Raw genomic sequence first — 19,834 nt, 5'->3', positions numbered from 1 at the left:
GCCATTTGAACTATTTGATTCGCGAAAAAAATTAGGTAGGTGTTATTCCTTCCGAGAGTGGGATGCAGATCACAGCACACGTGGAGGGATTTCTTGCCGATTCCTTTCACCCAACTGTACACTACAACGCGAGTTTACATGCTACTGTGTTCCTGCAATGCTCATTCTGGCCAGGGGATTTCTCCCCACCATTCAGAGTTGCCAACGCTCAGGAAACAAAAACAAAAACACACATCCCGTGGTGGTCACAGACCACTTGCTTTCTGAACATGCCTCATACATACTGCTTAATAGGTCGCCGAAGTTCACCTGTAGCCGCGCGGGGTAGCCGTCACGGTCCGCGCGGCTCGCCCCGTCGGCGGTTCGAGTCCTCCCTCGGGCATGTGTGTCGTCCTTAGCATAAGTTAGTTTAAGTTAGATTCATTAGTGCGTAAGTCTAGGGACCGGTGACCTCAGCAGTTTGGTCCCATAGTCCTTACCACAAATTAAAAAAAAAAAAGTTCACCTGTGCTATAGACGCAGAGTGTCCTTAGACCGGCTGTGGTGGCAACGTTGCCCCACCATTTGACAAATGACAAATAACAAGTTTTTTTGATCAGATTATAGTGTGAGAAACCAACCGATGGATTTTGTGGTCTTCAGTCATGAGAATGGTTTGATGCAGCTCTCCATGCTACCCTATCCTGTGCAAGCTACTTCATCTCCCAGTACTTACTGCAACCTACCTCCTCCTGAATCTCCTTAGCGTATTCATCTCTTCCTCTCCCTCTACGATTTTTACCCTCCACACTGCCCTCTAATGCTAAATTGGTGATCGCTTGATGCCTCAGAACAGGTCCTACCAACCTTCTTCTTGTCAAGCTGTGCCACAAACTCCTCTTCTCCCCAATTCTATTCAATACCTCCTCATTAGTTATGTGAACTACCCATATAATCTTCAGCATTCTTCTGTAGCGGCCGGCCGCGTTGGCCGTGCGGTTCTAGGCGCTGCAGTCCGGAACCGCGCTGCTGCTATGGTCGCAGGTTCGAATCCTGCCTCGGGCATGGATGTGTGTGGTGTCCTTAGGTTAGTTAGGTATAAGTAGTTCTAAGTTTTAGGGGACTGATGACCTAAGATGTTAAGTCCCATAGTGCTCAGAACCATTTGAGCCATTTCTTCTGTAGCACCACATTTCGAAAGCTTCTATTCTCTTCTTGTCCAAACTATTTATCGTCCTTGTATCACTTCCATACATGGCTACACTCCATACAAATACTTTCAGAAACGACTTCCTGACACTTGAATATATACTCGATGTTAACAAATTTCTCTTCTTCAGAAAGGCTTTCCTTGCCATTGCCAGTATACATTTTATATCATCTCTACTTCGACCATCATCAGTTATTTTGCTCCCCAGATAGTAAAACTCCTTTACCACTTTAAGTGTCTGATTTCCTAATCTAATTCCCTCAGCATCACCCGACTTAATTCGACTACATTCCATTATCCTCGTTTTGCTTTTGTTGATGTTCATCTTATACCCTCCTTTCAAGACACTCTCCATTCCTTTCAACTGCTCCTCCAAGTTCTTTGCTGCCTCTGACAGAATTACAATGTCATCGGCGAACCTCAAAGTTTTTATTTCTTCTCCATGGATTTTAATACCTACTCCAAATTTTTCTTTTGTTTCCTTTACTGCTTGTTCAATATAGACATTGAATAACATCAGGGATAGGCTATAACCCTGCCTCACACCCTTCCCGACCACTGCTTCCCTTTCATACTCCTCGACGCTTATAACTGCCATCTGGTTTCTGTACAATAGCCTTTCGCTCCGTGCCACCTTCAGAATTTGAAAGAGAGTATTCCAGTCAACATTGTCAAAAGCTTTCTCTAAGTCTACAAATGCTAGAACGTAGGTTTGCCTTTCCTTAATCTTTCTTCTAAGATAAGTCGAAGGGTCAGTATTGCCTCACGTGTTCCAATATTTCTACGGAATCCAAACTGATCTTCCCCGAGGTCGGATTCTACCAGTTTCTCCATTCGTCTGTAAAGAATTCGCGTTAGTATTTTGCAGCTGTGACTTATTAAACTGATAGTTCGGTAATTTTCACATCTTCAACACCTGCTTTCTTTGGGATTGGAATTATTATATTCTTCTTGAAGTCTGAGGGTATTTCGCCTGTCTCATATATCTTGCTCACCAGATGGTAGAGTTTTGTCAGGACTGGCTCTCCCAAGGCCGTCAGTAGTTCTAATGGAATGTTGTCCACTCCCGGGGCCTTGTTTCGACTCAGGCCTTTCAGTGCTCTGTCAAACTCTTCACGCATTATCGTATCTCCCATTTCATCTTCATCTACATCCTCTTACATGTCCATAATATTGTCTTCAAGTACATCGCCCTTGTATAGACCCTCTATATACTCCTTCCACCTTTCTGCTTTCCCTTCTTTGCTTAGAACTGGGTTTCCATCTGAGCTCTTGATATTCATACAAGTGGTTCTCTTTTCTCCAAAGGTCTCTTTAATTTTCCTGTAGGCAGTATCTATCTTACCCCTAGTGAGACAAGCCTCTACATCCTTACATTTGTCCTCTAGCCATCCCTGCTTAGCCATTTTGCACTCCCTGTCGATCTCATTTTTGAGACGTTTGTATTCCCTTTTGCCTGCTTCATTTACTGCGTTTTTATATTTACTCTTTTTATCAATTAAATTCAATATTTCTTCTGTTACCCAAGGATTTCTACTAGCCTTCGTCTTTTTACCTACTTGATCCTCTGCTGCCTTCACTATTTCATCCCTCAGAGCTACCCGTTCTTCTTCTACTGTATTTCTTTCCCCCATTCCTGTCAATTGTTCCCTTATGCTCTCCCTGAAACTCTGTACAACCTCTGGTTCTTTCAGTTTATCCAGGTCCCATCTCCTTAAATTTCCACCTTTTTGCAGTTTCTTCAGTTTTAATCTACAGTTCATAACCAATAGATTGTGGTCAGAGTCCACATCTGCCCCTGGAAATGTCTTACAATTTAAAACCTGGTTCCTAAATCTCTGTCTTACCATGATATAATCTATCTGATACCTTCTAGTATCTCCAGGATTCTTCCATGTATACAACCTTCTTTTATGATTCTTGAACCAAAAGTTATGCTCTGTGCAAAATTCTACCAGACGGCTTCCTCTTTCATTTCTCTCCCCCAATCCATATTCACCCACTATGTTTCCTTCTCTCCCTTTTCCTACTGTCGAATTCCATTCACCCATTACTATTAAATTTTCGTCTCCCTTCACTACCTGAATAATTTCTTTTATCTCACCATACATTTCATCAATTTCTTCATCAACTGCAGAGCTAGTTGGTATATAAACTTGTATTACTGTAGTAGGTATGGGCTTCGTGTCTATCTTGGCCACAATAATGCGTTCACTATGCTGTTGGTAGTAGCTTACCCTCATTCCTATTTTTGAGTGCCTCAGCGATACAGATGGCCGTACCGTAGGTGCAACCACAACGGAGGGGTATCTGTTGAGAGGCCAGTCAAACGTGTGGTTCTTTAAGAGGGGCAGCAGCCTTGTCAGTAGTTGCAGGGGCAACAATCTGGATGATTGACTGATCTGGCCTTGCAACACTAACCAAAACGGCCTTGCTGTGCTGGTACTGCGAACGGCTAAAAGCAAGGAGAAACTACAGCCGTAATTTTTCCCGAGGGAATGCAGCTTTAGTGTATGGTTAAATTATGATGGCGTCCTCTTGGATAAAATATTTCGGAGGTAAAATAGTCCCCCATTCGGATCTCCGGGCGGGGACTAACCAAGAGGACGTCGTTATGAGGAGTAAGAAAACTGGCGTTCTACGGATCGGAGCGTGGAATGTCAGATCCCTTATTCGGGCAGGTAGGTTAGAAAATTTAAAAAGGGAAATGGATAGGTTGAAGTTAGATATAGTGGGAATTAGTGAAGTTCGGTGGCAGGAGGAACAAGACTTCTGTTCAGGTGAATACAGGGTTATAAATACAAACTCAAATAAGGGTAATGCAGGAGTGGGCTTAATAATGCTCAATATACAGATTGAATAACATGGGGGTGGGGGGGGGGGGGGGGGAGGCTACAACCCTGTCTCACTCCCTTCCCAACCACTGCTTCCCTTTCATGTCCCTCGACTCTTATAACTGCCATCTGGTTTCTGTACAAATTGTAAATAGCCTTTCGCTCCCTGTATTTTACCCCTGGCGCCTTTAGAATTTGAAAGAGAGTATTCCAGTCAACATTCTCAAAAGCTATGGCGCATCCTAAATGCGTATGTCCTGTTCGCGAACTGAATGTGGCGTCTCTAGCAAGAGCGTCAGGTAGTGCTCGTGCTGGATCGCAGCAGCGGCGGCTCAAGTAACGGCGCCTTGGCCCGGCTTGCCCGCAGGTGGGGGCCCGCGGCGTGGTGGCGGCCGAGGCGTGCTACCCCAAGGTGCTGAGGATGGCGCCGCAGCTGTCTCACAGCCCGCCGGGCGACCTGCAGTGCGCCGACGTGCCCGACCTCGCCACCGTCGTCTTCATGGAGGGCGAGCGCAAACGGTCAGTCACTGCCACCTGCACACTACAGCTCGCTCCGGCGAGATTCCACCCATTTCACACGACTGTATCTTCCACATTAATAACGGCCACACGAAACCAACTACAGGGTGGCGCACGAAATGTGTTACCATTTTGTTTTTGAATATAAACTACTACAATGAAGAGCTGTCCGTGGAGATTTGTTCTAACTGAGCACATGCTCAATATGTCCACCATTTCGTTCCCTAACTTCCTTTTTTTTTTTTTTTTTTTGTTTATTTGGCCTTTGAGTGTGTACTCAATTTAGCCATCGGCAACACATAGTCACAATGTACACATAATTGAATAAACAAATACAGAAATGCATATTTACCAGAATAAAAAGCTTAACTGTTACAGTTTTGTACATAATGTTTTAAAAATTGAATTGAATTGAATTGAAAAATAATTAATAGAGTCTTGGCTTATAATTCACACCAATTCTGAAATATCTTCATCAGCAAGACATATTTATAATTTACGTACACCATTAAAACCTACAGATTGTAACCAGTACTCTTGATGAAGTTAACTATCACTTTATATAGACGAACGTCTTTAGTACACAAAAGAGAAGAAGCTGATTGAGGAAGATGGTAGCCCATACTCAGCAATGTCTTCAGAAAGACCAACCGTTCACGGTCAGATTTGGGGCACATAAATAAGATGTGGTTGACATCAGCTTCCGACTCAGGATCACACTCACATGCTGGTGAACTGTAAACGTTGATCCGATGTAGATGTTGTGGGAAAGAGGCATGATTGAAGCGGAGTCTTATGATGGTAGAAATCATGGATCGGTCCAGATGTGTCCTCATGAACTACGGCTGTGAAGGAATCGAGGTTGTAGCACTGCGTAATAACCGCCTTTTGTCTGTTGAGAAACGTTCCACATTTCCTGCCATTGTTGTCTTGCGTGATCCTTGACTTCACGTAAGTAGTGTGTATAAGGAAGGTGCAGATCCAGGACGGTGCCTAAGGTTGCCGCTTGTTTGGCTAACGCATCAACTTCATCATTATAGAGGATACCAGAGTGGGAAGGTACCCACAACAAATGGATCGTCCGGCCCGTGCGTGTGCTGCGAATATATTCAGATATCACATCCAAGATATAACTGTTGGTTGTTTTGTTCCATCGACTGTACTGAGTGTTTTTAAGAACGCTTTGCGAGTCAGATACTATCAATATCTTGGGGAAGGAAGTGCTAGAGAAAAACGTAAGTGCTTCCAAAACTGCCACTGTCTCCGCCGTAAAAATAGAAGTGCTCATAGGCAGTTTGAAGGTTTTGCGGATCTGGATCTGGTGGCAGAAAAAAGCGCATCCTGTACACTCTTCTTGCGGAATTTTGGAGCCATCGGTATATACACAGAGAAAACCTGGCCATTGTGCTTGAACGAGACGATTGAAGCCAACGTTGACATTAGTACTGTCCAGCCAGGTCGTACTTAAATAATGGACTGGGATCTGGGAGCAGAGCGTTTGAAGATCATATTCAAAAACAGGTAGATGCGCTGAACGCCGTATAGAATGTGTGACAGGTGACCAAGTGTCAAAGCTGGCACAAACGGCTGGCACTTTATTCCTTCTGTGGTATGCAATCCACAGTCGATAAATGCAGTCTCTACTTTGACAGACGTTAGTGATTACCCTATGGCACATGTCTTCCGTAATTTCACTGCAAGCTTGAAGAATAAGTCTTCTGAGCTCCATTAAATCACGTGGACGTTTCGGGAAATTTTTTTCCTTTAGGTACCCTCAAAGAAAAAAGTCACATGGATTGAGGTCTGGACTATTGGGGGGACAATTTTGTCCGTCGTTGAAGCGACCTGGAAACCTGAGTGAAATGGTCTGCATGTCGAAATGCTCGTGTAAAAACTCCAACACAGTGTTAGCAGTATGTGGTCTTGCTACAGCTTGCATGAACCACTGCGTGTTGAAGGGCAAGGCAGTAGCAAGAAGCTGTGGAGTGAAGCTATTGCGAAGCATGCTCAAATAACGCTCGCTGTTCACAGTTTCTTCAAAGAAAAGGGGTCCAATAAGTCCGTGACTGGAAATTGCTGCCCAGGCTGTAATCCTCGGAGCATAATGTTGTCGTTCATGAAGCACTTGTGGGTTTTCAGTGGCCGAAAAAATAGCGTACATTTTGTTTGTTAACCACACCGACTAAATGAAAATGCGCCTCGTCTGAAAAACAAACGTTGTTGAGAGTTTCTTCCCTATACTCCGCCCACTGAGCAGTCTCTGCTGCTTGTGTTCTTCAGTGAGCTTCTGTGCACAGGTCATCTTGTATGGGTACATAGGGAGGTCACTTTTAAGAATGCGTTGAACGGAGCTTCTGGATATTCCGAGTTGCACTGCTGTCTTTCTGCACGATTTCCCGGGACTTCTCTGAACAGCAACTCGTACCGCTTCAATATTCTCATGCGAACAAACAGGTTTAGGCCGACGTCGCTTCGCTTCCAATACTGCTCCTTCCTGTACAAATTTATCGACAACCTGTGGATGGTCTTCTTGCTATGGACCCATCGTGTGTTAAACTGTTGTCAAATGGTTCAAATGGCTCTGAGCACTTTGGGACTTAACATCTATGGTCATGAGTCCCCTAGAACTTAGAACTACTTAAACCTAAGGACAGCACACAACACCCATTCATCAGGAGGCAGAGAAAATCCCTGACCCCGCCGGGAATCGAACCCGGGAACTCGGGCGTGGGAAGCGAGAACGCTACCGCACGACAACGAGCTGCGTACTAAAAAATGTTGTCGTAAACGCCTCTGAGTCACAACAAGGCTTTTCGTTTCATGAAAAAGTAACACAATTGCTGATCGTTGCTGTGTCGTCAGTCTTCCATTGTCAGCCATTGCTGCTTACTAGTCTCCTAGCGGCAGTATCGTGAATTACACGTCAATTCGTGACTCATTTGTTTTTCCAAGCTCTGCTGGTACTGCTGTAGAGATCCCAGTGGGATATCTAATGTGCGTCGTAAATTGTGAAAGAAACAATTGGTAACATTTCGTGCGCCACCCCGTAAATTCAAATTCCGTGCAGTTTGTTCGTTTACCTGTATTACTATATAAAGACAAGACGTTGTTTAAGGTTGTTACCAAAAAATCTCGAAAAGTTCTTGACCGATTTACTGTAATGTCCGTTGATACATTTTGGGCTTACACTTTGTTGTCCCGTTAGTCTTTGCACTCTTGTATTACTTTCAACTTGATCCATCCCCGCACCACCTATCGCGATACAGCTTGCTATGTGTCAGTTCCTTTTTGGATGGATTCGACATTTTACAGATGGTCGAAAGTGTGATACCTTATACTCCCAGGGAAACAGTATTACACTAGCTGACCCGGCGAACTCTGTTCCGCCTTAAAGCCAATAAAAAATCAGATTTTGGATGTTAAGTTCAATTTTTTATTAGGAAATACAAATAAAACATTAAGTATTTTAATGATTCTTTATTCTTTCTGTTTTTTGATGCATAGATTCCACTCTTCAATTAAGTACCTTGTGATACACGACATTTTTTGTTTTATTATCAGGCGCAAGAACAAACAACGCAGATGGTCTTCCGACATGTTGAACTGTGATATCGATACTCACCATTCAATGGATTTATCATTTTTATAGTAAAATAATATCCATCTTCTCCTTGCCAAAACATCAACGGGTATTGCAGTGTGTCATATGAACGATGTGTTTCAGATATTCGTTGCACTTGCCCAGCATCGCGACGCGTAAGCACAATATCACGTGTTTCTAAGTGTTCACCAACAATCAGGATGGCAACTTCATCTATTGTTGGAGCGTTAAATGTGCGTTCGTGTGTTCCAGATGGTCGTTTATCTGCTCTGATCACGACTTTGTAGTCATCATTTAGCATGCGCTCTAAAGCACTCTTGAACAGCCTGACCAACACATGATGTTGAAGAGTTGCTCTTTTCATTGCTGCACTGATCTCTTGACGTCGATCAAGTTGTTCTTCCGTGTTGCCCATGAAGTATATTTGTAAAAATTTATACTGTGCATCTTCGAGAGGTAGCAATGATCCAATTTGATGGCGAATCTGTCCTTGTATCTACAAAATAAAATATTACTGATTTATAAACACTTTTTTTAGAATTGGCAAACATAATACGTACGAAAAAGTATAGTAAGTTATTCTTCTACTATATTGTGTGTAAGTACAAAAATAAATAAATAAATACCTTGAATGTCGGATTAAATCCTCGTTCTTCGATACTGTCTGCACCAAATGAGGTCATTTGGAAACAACTATTGTATTTTTGGGTGTCTGCAAGAAAATGACGTGATTCCGGTGTTTCACCACAAAGCAATGAATGCAATGGCTCAGGTGGCGGAGTCAATAATGGCAATTTCACTTTCCCACTAAGGCAGCACAATCGGTGCGTTTCTCCGGAAAACTTCAATGCGCCACAATACTCGCAAACAACGTCAATCGGCCCAATGCAAACGCAAGGATTCAAGCAGTAATTAGTGCTGCAATCGTATCTAAACGCTGCCCGATTCAAATCATCATGTGATAAATCTCTTCTTGTGCGTCGAAAATTATCTACATGTCGATCTCTGTTGTTCGCTCGGCGATTTCGCATTGCCAACCGAGCCGTTTCACGGGCTGCCTCACTTTGCTCTTGTGATTGAGAAGCACGAAGTCGAGCCATACTAACGCGGCGCTCTTCACGGGCAATTTGTTGTTCTTCTTCAGTCCTTTCATTCACAATGTTTTGTATCCTTCTTGCATTACGGCTTTGTCGAGAATATTCGATCGTCTTGGTTGCGGCGTTGTTAATAATGATTCAAAGAAAATACAAATTATTTCTTTAAATTTTTAATTAATGATGTATACTGATACTTAACCATAGGCGTTTAGCTGTCATTTGCGTTTTGTTGTTCCATACCAGAAGCGTTTTTGTTATACCACGTTTTATAGCGGTCGAACGGGATAAAAAGTATCCTATGTCCGTCTCCTGGTTCTAAGCTACCTCTCCACCAATTTTCAGCTAAATCGGTCCAGCCGTTCTTGAGTTATAAATTAAATAGTGTAACAAACACGACTTTCTTTTATATATATATATATATATATATATATATATATATATATATATATATATATATATATAGTCAGTCGAAGTATTGGAGGACAACCATTAGTTGATATAGATTTGAAGTCCTTGTTTGTTTCACTCTTGTATTTGCCCGCCTATTAATTGATGTAAAAGACACAACGCTATTACTTTTTATTTTTTGATTTGGTGTATAAAACAGTGAAAAACCAAAGAAACTGGTACACCTGCCTAATATCGTATAGCGCCCCGGTGAGTACGCAGAAGTGCCGCAACACGACAGAGCATGGACTCGACTATTCTGAAGTACTGCTGGAGGGAATTGGTTCCATGAATCTTGCAGCGCCGTCCATAAATCCGTAAGTGTACGAGGGGGTGGGGATCTCATCTGAACAGCAGATATGCTCAATAATGTTCACATCTGGGGAGTTTGGTGGCCAGCGGAAGCGTTTAAGCTCAGGAGAGTGTCCCTGTAGCCACTCTGTAGCAATTCTGGACGCATGGGGTGTGGCATTTTCCCGGTGGAATTGCCCAAGTCCGTCGCAATGCACAATGGACATGAACGGATGCAGATGATCAGACAAGATGCTTACGTACGTGTTAGCCGTCAGAGTCGTATCTAGGTGTATCAGAGGTCTCATTCCACTCCAACTGCACACGCCCCTCACCATTACAGAGCCTGAACAGTCCCATGCTGACTTGCAGGCTCCATGGATTCAGGAGGTTGTCTCCATATCCGTACACGTCCATCCGTTCGACACAATTTGAAACGAGACTCGCCCGACCATGTAACATGTTTCCAGTCATCAACAGTCCAATGTCAGTATTGACGGGCCCAGGCGAGGCGTAAAGCTTTGTGTCGTGCAGTCATCAAGCGTACACCAGTAGGCCTTCCGCTCCGAAAGCTCATATCGATGATGTTTCGTTGAATGGTTCTCACGCTGATACTTGTTGAAGGCCCAGCATTGAAAACTGCAGCAATTTGCGGAAGGGTTGCACTTCTGTCACGTTGTGCGGTTCTCTTCAGTCGTCGTTGGTCCCGTTCTTGCAGGATTTTTTTCCGGCCGCAGCGATGTCGGAGATTTGATGTTTTACCGTATTCCTGATATTCACAGTACACTCGCGAAATGGTGATACGGAAAAATCCCCACTCATCGCTACCTCGCTGTGTTCCATCGCTCGTGCGCCGACTATACCACCACATTCAAACTCACTTAAATCTTGATAACCTGCCATTGTAGCAGCAGTAACCGATCTCACGACTGCGCCAGACACTTGTTGTCTTATTGAAACGACTCAATGGAGTCGCTCCATAAAGCTATTGCCAGTGACGGTGTGTCAAGGAGACCTTCCATGTTTTATTTCACTTAATGTTTCTCGCACTCCCTCGAAGAGGCTGAGCAGGAAGCATCAGATGAGATTGTACATGTTTGACGCCACTTTAGGTTGCCGTTTGTGAACGTTACCCAGTGATCAAGTTGAAATTTCATGTCATAATTAAATTCTGTAGATATAAATTAGTAGTGGTTGTGGATACAGAGTCGTCTGCCCCGAGCAGTCGGGAAGCTGCTTGTCTCCTGCTCTCGTGCAGGATGGCAAACTTTCAGTCCCTCAGTCCCTCCGTCCTGGACAGAGAGGCCCACCTCTTTCAAGCTTTAGGGTTATTGTTAGGTTGGTCGAGGAAGCTGTGCCTCTGACTAGCTCCGGCTTTGGGGGGGGGGGGGGGGGGAGGGGGCTGTGCAGAACGGGAGCGTGGGTCAGTAGTCACTGTCCGTCCTGAGGTTGGTGAGTACCTATGTTAAGGGAACGAACGCTCTGCTTAGAGGATTGTGTTAGGCGCGATTGAGCATAATGTAAATTCATAGTGAAATATTTAAGTCGCTTCAGATTAACTGAAGATTTACTATTCAAACCCCGAATAGTTGAAATTCGTACTTCGAGATGAGTTATTTAAGAGTTACCCCACCAAACGAAATTTCCCAGGTCCAGACAGAGCGGCGGAAAGGCTTAGTTGGCGTTAGGTGGGCTTGATGTATTAGTAGTTAGTAGGTGTGAGTGTGGTGTGAATGAAATCTTGTACGTGTATTATCTTCCCTCGTCCCGTTGAATGTTTTATAGAAAATTCTGTGTCACTGAAGCACGTGTTTCCCCTCGTATTCTGTAGCGTATAAGAGTCTGATAACGTTCACTAATTTGATTTAAATAAACTGCTTTCCTCATGATTAACAGACCCCGTCGCCGGCCGAAGTGGCTGTGCGGTTCTAGGCGCTAGTCTGGAACCGAGCGACCGCTACGGTCGCAGGTTCGAATCCTGCCTCGGGCATGGATGTGTGTGATGCCCTTAGGTTAGTTAGGTTTAGTTAGTTCTAAGTTCCAGGCGACTGATGACCTCTGAAGTTAAGTCGCATAGTGCTCAGAGCCATTTGAACCATTTGAACTGACCCCGTCCAATTTTCATGTCCTTGTGCCACTTTCCTGGGGGCGCTCGATCAAATAGTAACCGCGTGGTGTGCAGACTTGTAGACATAAAAGAGAGCCACCATGACTTGCGCTCCTGATTATGTATTTAATTGTAGTAATTGTCCTATTGAATGAATGTGTGTAATCGTGTCCTGATTTCCGTTCCTTTATTCCAATTGGACTTCAATAAATGTTAGTTGCGCTTCACACTGGTAGTGAGCAGGCACCAGCGTCTAAACCGTACATGTATTCCCCATTTACGTGTGAACTTAGAAATAATTGTAATCTATCGTCTCCCGCCTGTTTATTAATTAGCATCGGTCCCATTTATGAAAAATTTCATGTTTCTTAAGTTCAGTAATTGATCTTATTTGGAGAATGAACTTCACTAAATTGTAGATCTTATAATTAAATGTTTCCCTGAGACATTTAAGTCTCTTTTTATTATCTACGATAATGATCGAAGCAGACGAAATGAATTAAAATTTGTGCTGCGACCGGGACTCCAACCTGGGTCTTCTTGTGTGCTAGGCAGAAATGCTAACCATTACAGTACGATAGTCAACCTTGCTTCACGAACTACCTATCCTGAGTGCCCTCCGCAACACAGGCTTCAATTCATTTGTCCCTTACATATTGTCACTATAAGATCTATAAGATCAGCACTGGTACAAGGACGTCCCATTACGTCCAATGCTGGGGTTCTTGCCAATGTCGGAGAGCCCTGGCAGTGGTCACAATATGTAAGGGAAAAATGAATTGCAGTTTGTGTTGGGGAGGGCGCTCAGCTTAGGCAGTTCGCGCAGCAATGTTGACCATCGTGCTGCGGTGGTGTAATGGTTAGCATTTCTGCCTAGCGAGCAAGAAGACCCGGGTTCGAGTCGCGGCCGCAGGACAAATTTCAGTTCATTTCGTCTGCTTCGATCATCATCACTAAATTGTATTAAGTATTCAATCACCAGTCAGATTAGCCGACGCATTCCATTTCTCTCTAGAAAATGTAGGAAGAGCAATACTGGTGGTGACCATGTTTCTTCTCGTTGAGGTTTGCAATCTTATCTGATTTTTTTTTCCTTTATTGTTATTTTAATACCTAAACAACAGGTAGGCTGTCAGCGGCATGCTAGGCCGCTCTTCAGCCATAGTGTTGACAATAACAGAACACAGAATGGAGAATCAGTATGAACAAAGTGACGTGCAAAAAAGAGTGGTCACAGATACACAAAAAACACGGAGCCGTTCACACTCGACGATAACGACACTGATAACACATTGACGTGGCGCACAGAACACTGGTGAATCCGACGGCACAAAGTGAACGTAGAAGCGTGACGGCGGACACTAAAAAACACAAAACGACGTCACACACACGAGACACTGATGGCGATGATCTCCGGCGCGCGAATATTCACTGAGCATGTGCGAGTCCGGGGACCTGCCAAGAGAGGAGGAGGGGGGGGGGGGGGGTGGAGAGGGAGAGGGGAGAGCAGAGATGCCACGGGCAGGGGAGATAGGGGGAGGGAGGAAGGGGGAGGGGAAGCCCGGGGGAAGAGGGGTGGAGAGAGCGGACGGGGGAAAAGGAAAGAGAAGGAAGGGAAGAGAAGGGAGGGAGGGTGCCTAAAGGAAAGGACACCGGAAGTGGGGGGTGGGGCGGGGTCAAAGTTGATAGGAGGGGTAGATGGAGGGGAGGAGGACATCATCAGGGAGGGGGAGCTCTTATCTTACTTAACCACGGTCATAAAGGGTTCTGTGAGCTTGGACAGAGTGCAAGAAGTAACCCTTATAAGTTCAGGGCTAATTAAAGACGCTTAGACGAACTGGCGTTTTACATTTTATAGGCGTTGCCGACAGCAGCGCCGTATTCTGCCTGTTTATATACAGGGTGGTCCATTGATCATGACCGAGCCAAATATCTCACGAAATAAGCGTCAAACGAAAAAACTACAAAGTACGAAACTTGTATAGCTTGAAGGGGGAAACCAGATGGCGCAATGGTTGGCCCGCTAGATGGCGCTGCCATAAGTCAAACGGATATCAACTGCGTTTTTTTAAAAATAGGAACCCCCATTTCTTATTACATATTCGTGTAGTACGTAAAGAAATATGATTGTTTAAGTTGGACCACATTTTCCGCGTTGTGATAGATGACGCTGTAATAGTCACAACCGTATAAGTATGTGGTATCACGTAACATTCCGCCAGCACGCACATCAGTAGCAGACAAATTGCGCGAGAATCGGGAATCTCAAAAACGTCGGTGTTGAGAATGCTACATCAGCATCGATTGCACCCGTACCATGTTTCTATGCACCAGGAATTTCATGGCGACGACATTGAACGTCGTGTACAGTTCTGCCACTGGGCACAAGAGAAATTACGGGACGATAACAGATTCTTTGCACGCGTTCTATTTAGCGAAGAACCGTCATTCACCAACAGCAGTAACATAAACCGGCACAATAAGCACTATTGGGCAACGGAAAATCCACGATGGCTGCGACAAGTGGAACATCAGCGACCTTGACGGGTTAATGTATGGTGCGGCATTATGGGAGGAGGGATAACTAGTCCCCATTTTATTGATGGCAATCTAAATGGTGCAATGTATTTTGATTGCTTAGGTAATGTTCTACCAATGTTACTACAAGATGTTTCACTGCATGACAGAATGGCGATGTACTTCCAACATGACGGATGTCCGGCACATAGCTCGCGTGCGGTTGAAGCTGTATTGAATAGCATATTTCATGACAAGTGAATTGGTCGTCAAAGCACTATACCATGGCCCGCATGTTCACCGGATCTGACGTCCGCGGATTTCTTTTTGTGGGGAAAGTTGAAGGATATTTGCTATCGCGATCCACCGATAACACCTGACAACATCCATCAGCGCTTTGTGAATGCATGTGCGAACATTACGGAAGGCGAACTACTCACTGTTGAGAGGAATGTCGTAACACGTATTACCAAATGCATTGAGGATGACGGACATCATTTTGAGCGTTTATTACATTAATGTGGTATTTACAGGTAATCACGCTGTAACAGCATGCGTTCTCAGAAATGATAAGTTCACAAAGGAACATGTATCACATTGGAACAACCGAAATAAAATTTGTGGTGTGCATACTGTAACACCTTCGGTACACACACCATCAGATTATTTGACTTGTCATTCTAACGAAGTAGGCGAGTGTCAGCAATATGTCTCGTGGTCTTATCATGGTATGTTTATCTTCTGCCGTTAGGTCAGACAATAGAAATGCCACTTGCACGCTTAGAGTAGCAGATTGACGGTGACCAACTTTAAACAGAACTTGATTAATTTTTGCACCCATTTATTAAAATAATAAAAAGGTCAGACAATAGAAATGCCACTTGCACGCTTAGAGTAGCAGATTGACGGTGACCAACTTTAAACAGAACTTGATTAATTTTTGCACCCATTTATTAAAATAATAAAAAGCATAGATATTACGTAACTTGATTCTGGATGCTGTTTACAGTTGACAATCTGAAGTTCCTTTGGTCTTGGTACGTTAATCTTATTCTCACATATCTCTGATACTTGACAAAGTGTCTATACATTTATCTTCATGGCTATGTACAGGAATATGATAATCTTCTTAGGTGCAGACAGAAACTTGACCATAGACTGGTACAGACTAATGCAGACTGGTACAGACTGGTGCAGACAAATGCAGACTGACTAATCGGAGGTCTGTACACTCGTTATAGTACGTCGCGCGTTCAGGTATCACTGCGCGAATACGATACGCGAGGAGAAAAAGTTCTACGTTAGCAGCAATCTCATTGGATCTCATTGGCTGCGTTACATATTAATACGCGGATCGGCGGAAGCAGAATTTGGTCCGTCTCTAAGGCAGCGCCATCTCGTAGTGCTGAGATGGACGAGCGCTGCTCCTGCGCTGTTGTGCTTAGCGGGGCACGCCCTAGTGGGAAAGTTGTGTACGCGCTGACTACGCGGAACTATGTACACAACAAAATGTTCAAATGTACCTACGTTCTGTATTTTAATTTAAAAAACCTACCTGTTACCAACTGTTCATCTAAAAGTGTGAGCCATATGTTTGTGACTATTACAGCGCCATCTATCACAAAGCGAAAAAAGTGGTCCAACTAAAACATTCATATTTCTTTACGTACTACACGAATATGTAATAAAATGGGGGTTCCTCTTTTAAAAAACGCAGTTGATATCCGTTTGACCTATGGCAGCGCCATCTAACGGGCCCACCATAGCGCCATCTGGTTTCCCCCTTCAAGTCAGACAAGTTTCGTTCTTTGTAGTTTTTTCGTTTGACGCTTATTTCGTGAGATATTTGCCCCAGTCACGGTCAATGGACCACCATGTATACACTGTTGTGTAGTGCGTAGGTTATATCGCGACGGTTTACTTTGAATCAATATAGGTTTTTATAAGAACTAGGGCGTTTCTCATCTATAAGAATAATTTCAATGCTAACCATTATGTGTACATATTCTGCTTCGTTGTGGTTTGTGTTGTACGTGTACAGGTAACTGTCTCAACGTTGCAAATTGTATTTTGTACGTTTAAGAACTTTTATTACTCCACTTTATTTTCTGTAAGTCAGCTGTGGTATACCTTGATACACACTACGCGGATACTCGTTTTTAATATGCAGGGGCCTGAAGATAGCAATATTGAGGTGCCAAAACTGGTTGTCAAAATAAAAGACAATAAAATCTCAAAACCACTGTTTGGTGATTTTCCTCAGTAAATAAAGGTTTACTTCAGGTTTTTACACGATGCTCTAATAAACATTCTGACAGACATAGGTTATATATATTTATAATATGATTGTATATTACAACGTCTTAGAGTCCGCTGCTTTGCTCGCTTAGACTCTTATGTCCTGCATAGATATATTTTTGTTTTTCGTTAATCAATTTCTTATGTTGTTCACAAATTGCAGCACCTTCTAAACTTTTTACGCTAATTAAGCACAAGGATGAACTTTTCCGTATATACTTGTGACCAAAGAGCGGTTCTGGTAGCTGAAATCCAGGGTTTTTGTTAATCATCACTTTTACTCGTGCGGAGGTATTTCCATGGAAACTTTCATTCTCTTTCTTTATAACTAACCTAGAAGTGATCAAATCTCATAGATTTAGCTTTAAATTTTTTAATATAAAGAAACATTGTCCTCAAAATTTTCAGCCAGTATTTGACCCCTTTCCAATAACTGTGAAACACGGATTTTTTTAAATTTCTAACAGAGAAGGCAAACACAGATTTTCACTGACTTAGCATTGGAAATGCTTTCGTAATGAAATAATTTCATAAAATTTTTGCCATCCCCTATTTCACTCCCTTTTAAGGGGTTGAATTTTCAATAACACTGAAACACATATTTTTTTATTTGTAACCGAGAAATGAAATACTGATTTCCATAGATGTAGTTCTTTAATAATAATTTGTTTTTTTTTAAATACCCTCTATATCACCCCATTACGGATCAAATTTCCCAAATGCTGAAACACTCTTTGTTTGTTTCTGACCGAGAAACCAAATACCAAGTCTTGTAGGTCTAGCTTCAAAATTTCCTTAATAGCGACATAGTTTCAAAAAACTTTTCGTCCCGAAATTTCAAAAAATTCATTCGAGTTTCTATCCTTAGCGTTTTGCGTTGGGCAATGACGAGTCAGTCAGAACACTGCCGTTTATGTATGTAGATAAATTCGAAAGGTTGTTTCCAAAAACCTAGAAACGTTCACGACAGATTTATTTCAGATTTTTACACTATGCTCTAATAATCATTGAGATGGGCATACGGTGTGTATTTTTAATATATGTAATTTATAAATATGTACATGATACATAAAAAGGAAACGTTGTTAGCAAAAATCTCGAAAAGTTATTGGCCAATTTACTTCAAATTTTTACACGATACTTAAATAAACATTCGGACGGACAGACAGACCGAAAGACAGACAGACGTGACACACGTGCATTCCATGCACGGTCGATGCAGGTTAAGCAGAGCCTGCTTTCCTGATTCGGTGAATCATAAGGTATTAGTCTCCTTGGTTGCCACTTGGTTGTATTCGTCTTCTCTTGTTGCCGAGTTGCCGGCCGCTGTGGCCGAGCGGTTCTAGGCGCTTCAGTCCGGAACCACGTGGCTACTACGGTCGCAAGTTCGAATCCTGCCTCGGGCATGGATGTGTGTGATGTCCTTAGGTTAGTTCTAAGTCTATGGGAGTGATGATCTCAGATGTTAAGTCCCATAGTGCTTGCAGCCACTTTGAACTGCCGAGTTATCGTTGAAGGAGCAGGTCCGGCCACCTGGTAGCCAGACGCCAATGAACTTCGTTGCCCAGTCCACTAACGAGCGGGCTTGTCGATGTCAGCGCCGACGCGCAGAATGTCATCGCGAGCCCGCGAAGCGCCGCTTCAGCGTTGGGGTTCCCGCGGTATCGTGAAGCCGCCTCGCGCCGAAGAGAAAATGCCAGCCGTAGTGCTTTCTCCTGCAATCTTTGCAATGTCTGCAGATGAGTTTCTGCCGTGTTTCCCCACACCACGGCCGCGTACTCAAGCAACGGCCTCATGAGTGCTAAGTTCAGCGAGATGCCGCAGTGTGCGGGCAAAGTAGTCGTGGGGCTGAGTAGAGGAAACAGCAAGTGCATCCTTCCGAGCGCTCGGCCCCTCATCTCCCGGATGTGTGGTCCCCAGGTCAGGCGCTGGTCCAATGTGACGCCGAGGTATTTACCAGTGCGAGGGCACGGAATGGGACCTCCCATGATCCGCACTTGCTGCAGCGCATCTGGAATATGCCTGCGCGTACACACCACAGCTTGGCTCTGCCCAGCATTGAACTTGAACCGCCATTTGGTGGCCCAAGCTCACACTACGTGTATAGAGCGCGGTTTGCCGGCCGGAGTGGCCGAGCGATTCTAGGCGCTACGGTTGTAGGTTCGAATCTTGCCTCGGGCATGGATGTGTGTGATATCCTTAGGTTAGTTAGGTTTAAGTAGTTCAAAGTTCTGGGGAACTGATGACCTCCGAAGTTGAGTCCCGTAGTGCTCACCAGGAAAGTACTTGGGCTCGAACAAACAGATCTGTATGAACGTTTGGTTACAGGACCATCATGTACCTCTGAATGTGCTGATGGGTGTCGTTTTTCTGCAAAACTCCGCAGTCGTGCTCTAGATATCACTGTAGATGTAATTGTAGACGCCATACGCAATGCAGCAATCTTAACTATAAATGTAAATGCGGAATGTCAATAAAACGCACAGTGAAGAAATGCAAGTTGATCGCATGGCGTATTTGCACATTCTATATCAGTGTTGAACGCCACGTCAATGACACTTTTCAAGTTGTTCACTGGTTCACCAGTATCGTAGCCAGCGTTCTGCCACGCGTAACGAAGCATTGGTCTGTATACTGCCGCAGATAACTGATTGTAAATGACAGAATGCATATTCATGACAAAGAATCTGTCGTGCAATTTCGGCTGCATAATACTGGAACGTAGTTTAATGAAGTCTGTTATTGTCTTGGCATATATTTTATATTGCCTGAAGAAATACACATCCTGTGGTTGTGCATATTTTGTAGTTTTAGGCGGAATGATTTTTAAATCCACATGTTTTCCGCCAGATGCTTCCAGTAGTACTCGTTCATCCTTATGTCCAGACCAGGAGTCACAAAGTACTAATGACTTTCTCGACAAATGTGGATTCA

At 43.7% G+C, this 19,834-nt stretch overlaps 1 protein-coding gene across 3 annotated transcripts in view; it reads left to right on the top strand.

The window, feature by feature from the left end:
• Positions 1–19,834, top strand: part of LOC126195003 (medium-chain acyl-CoA ligase ACSF2, mitochondrial-like) — a 282,623-nt gene that overhangs the window by 87,658 nt on the left and 175,131 nt on the right. For all 3 annotated transcript variants that reach the window (XR_007538543.1, XM_049933426.1, XM_049933425.1), the window contains one exon: positions 4,391–4,542. Coding sequence is in view for 2 of the 3 variants with exons in the window: in XM_049933426.1 (XP_049789383.1) it covers positions 4,391–4,542 (152 nt within the window). In the remaining variant the exon portion in view is untranslated. The remainder of the gene's footprint in view (positions 1–4,390; positions 4,543–19,834) is intronic.

Source organism: Schistocerca nitens, chromosome 7 (assembly GCF_023898315.1).
Source record: "Schistocerca nitens isolate TAMUIC-IGC-003100 chromosome 7, iqSchNite1.1, whole genome shotgun sequence".
Taxonomy (NCBI): Eukaryota; Metazoa; Arthropoda; class Insecta; order Orthoptera; family Acrididae; genus Schistocerca; species Schistocerca nitens.
The sequence above is the reverse complement of the archived record's forward strand: the minus strand, read 5'-3'. Positions and strand labels throughout refer to the sequence as shown.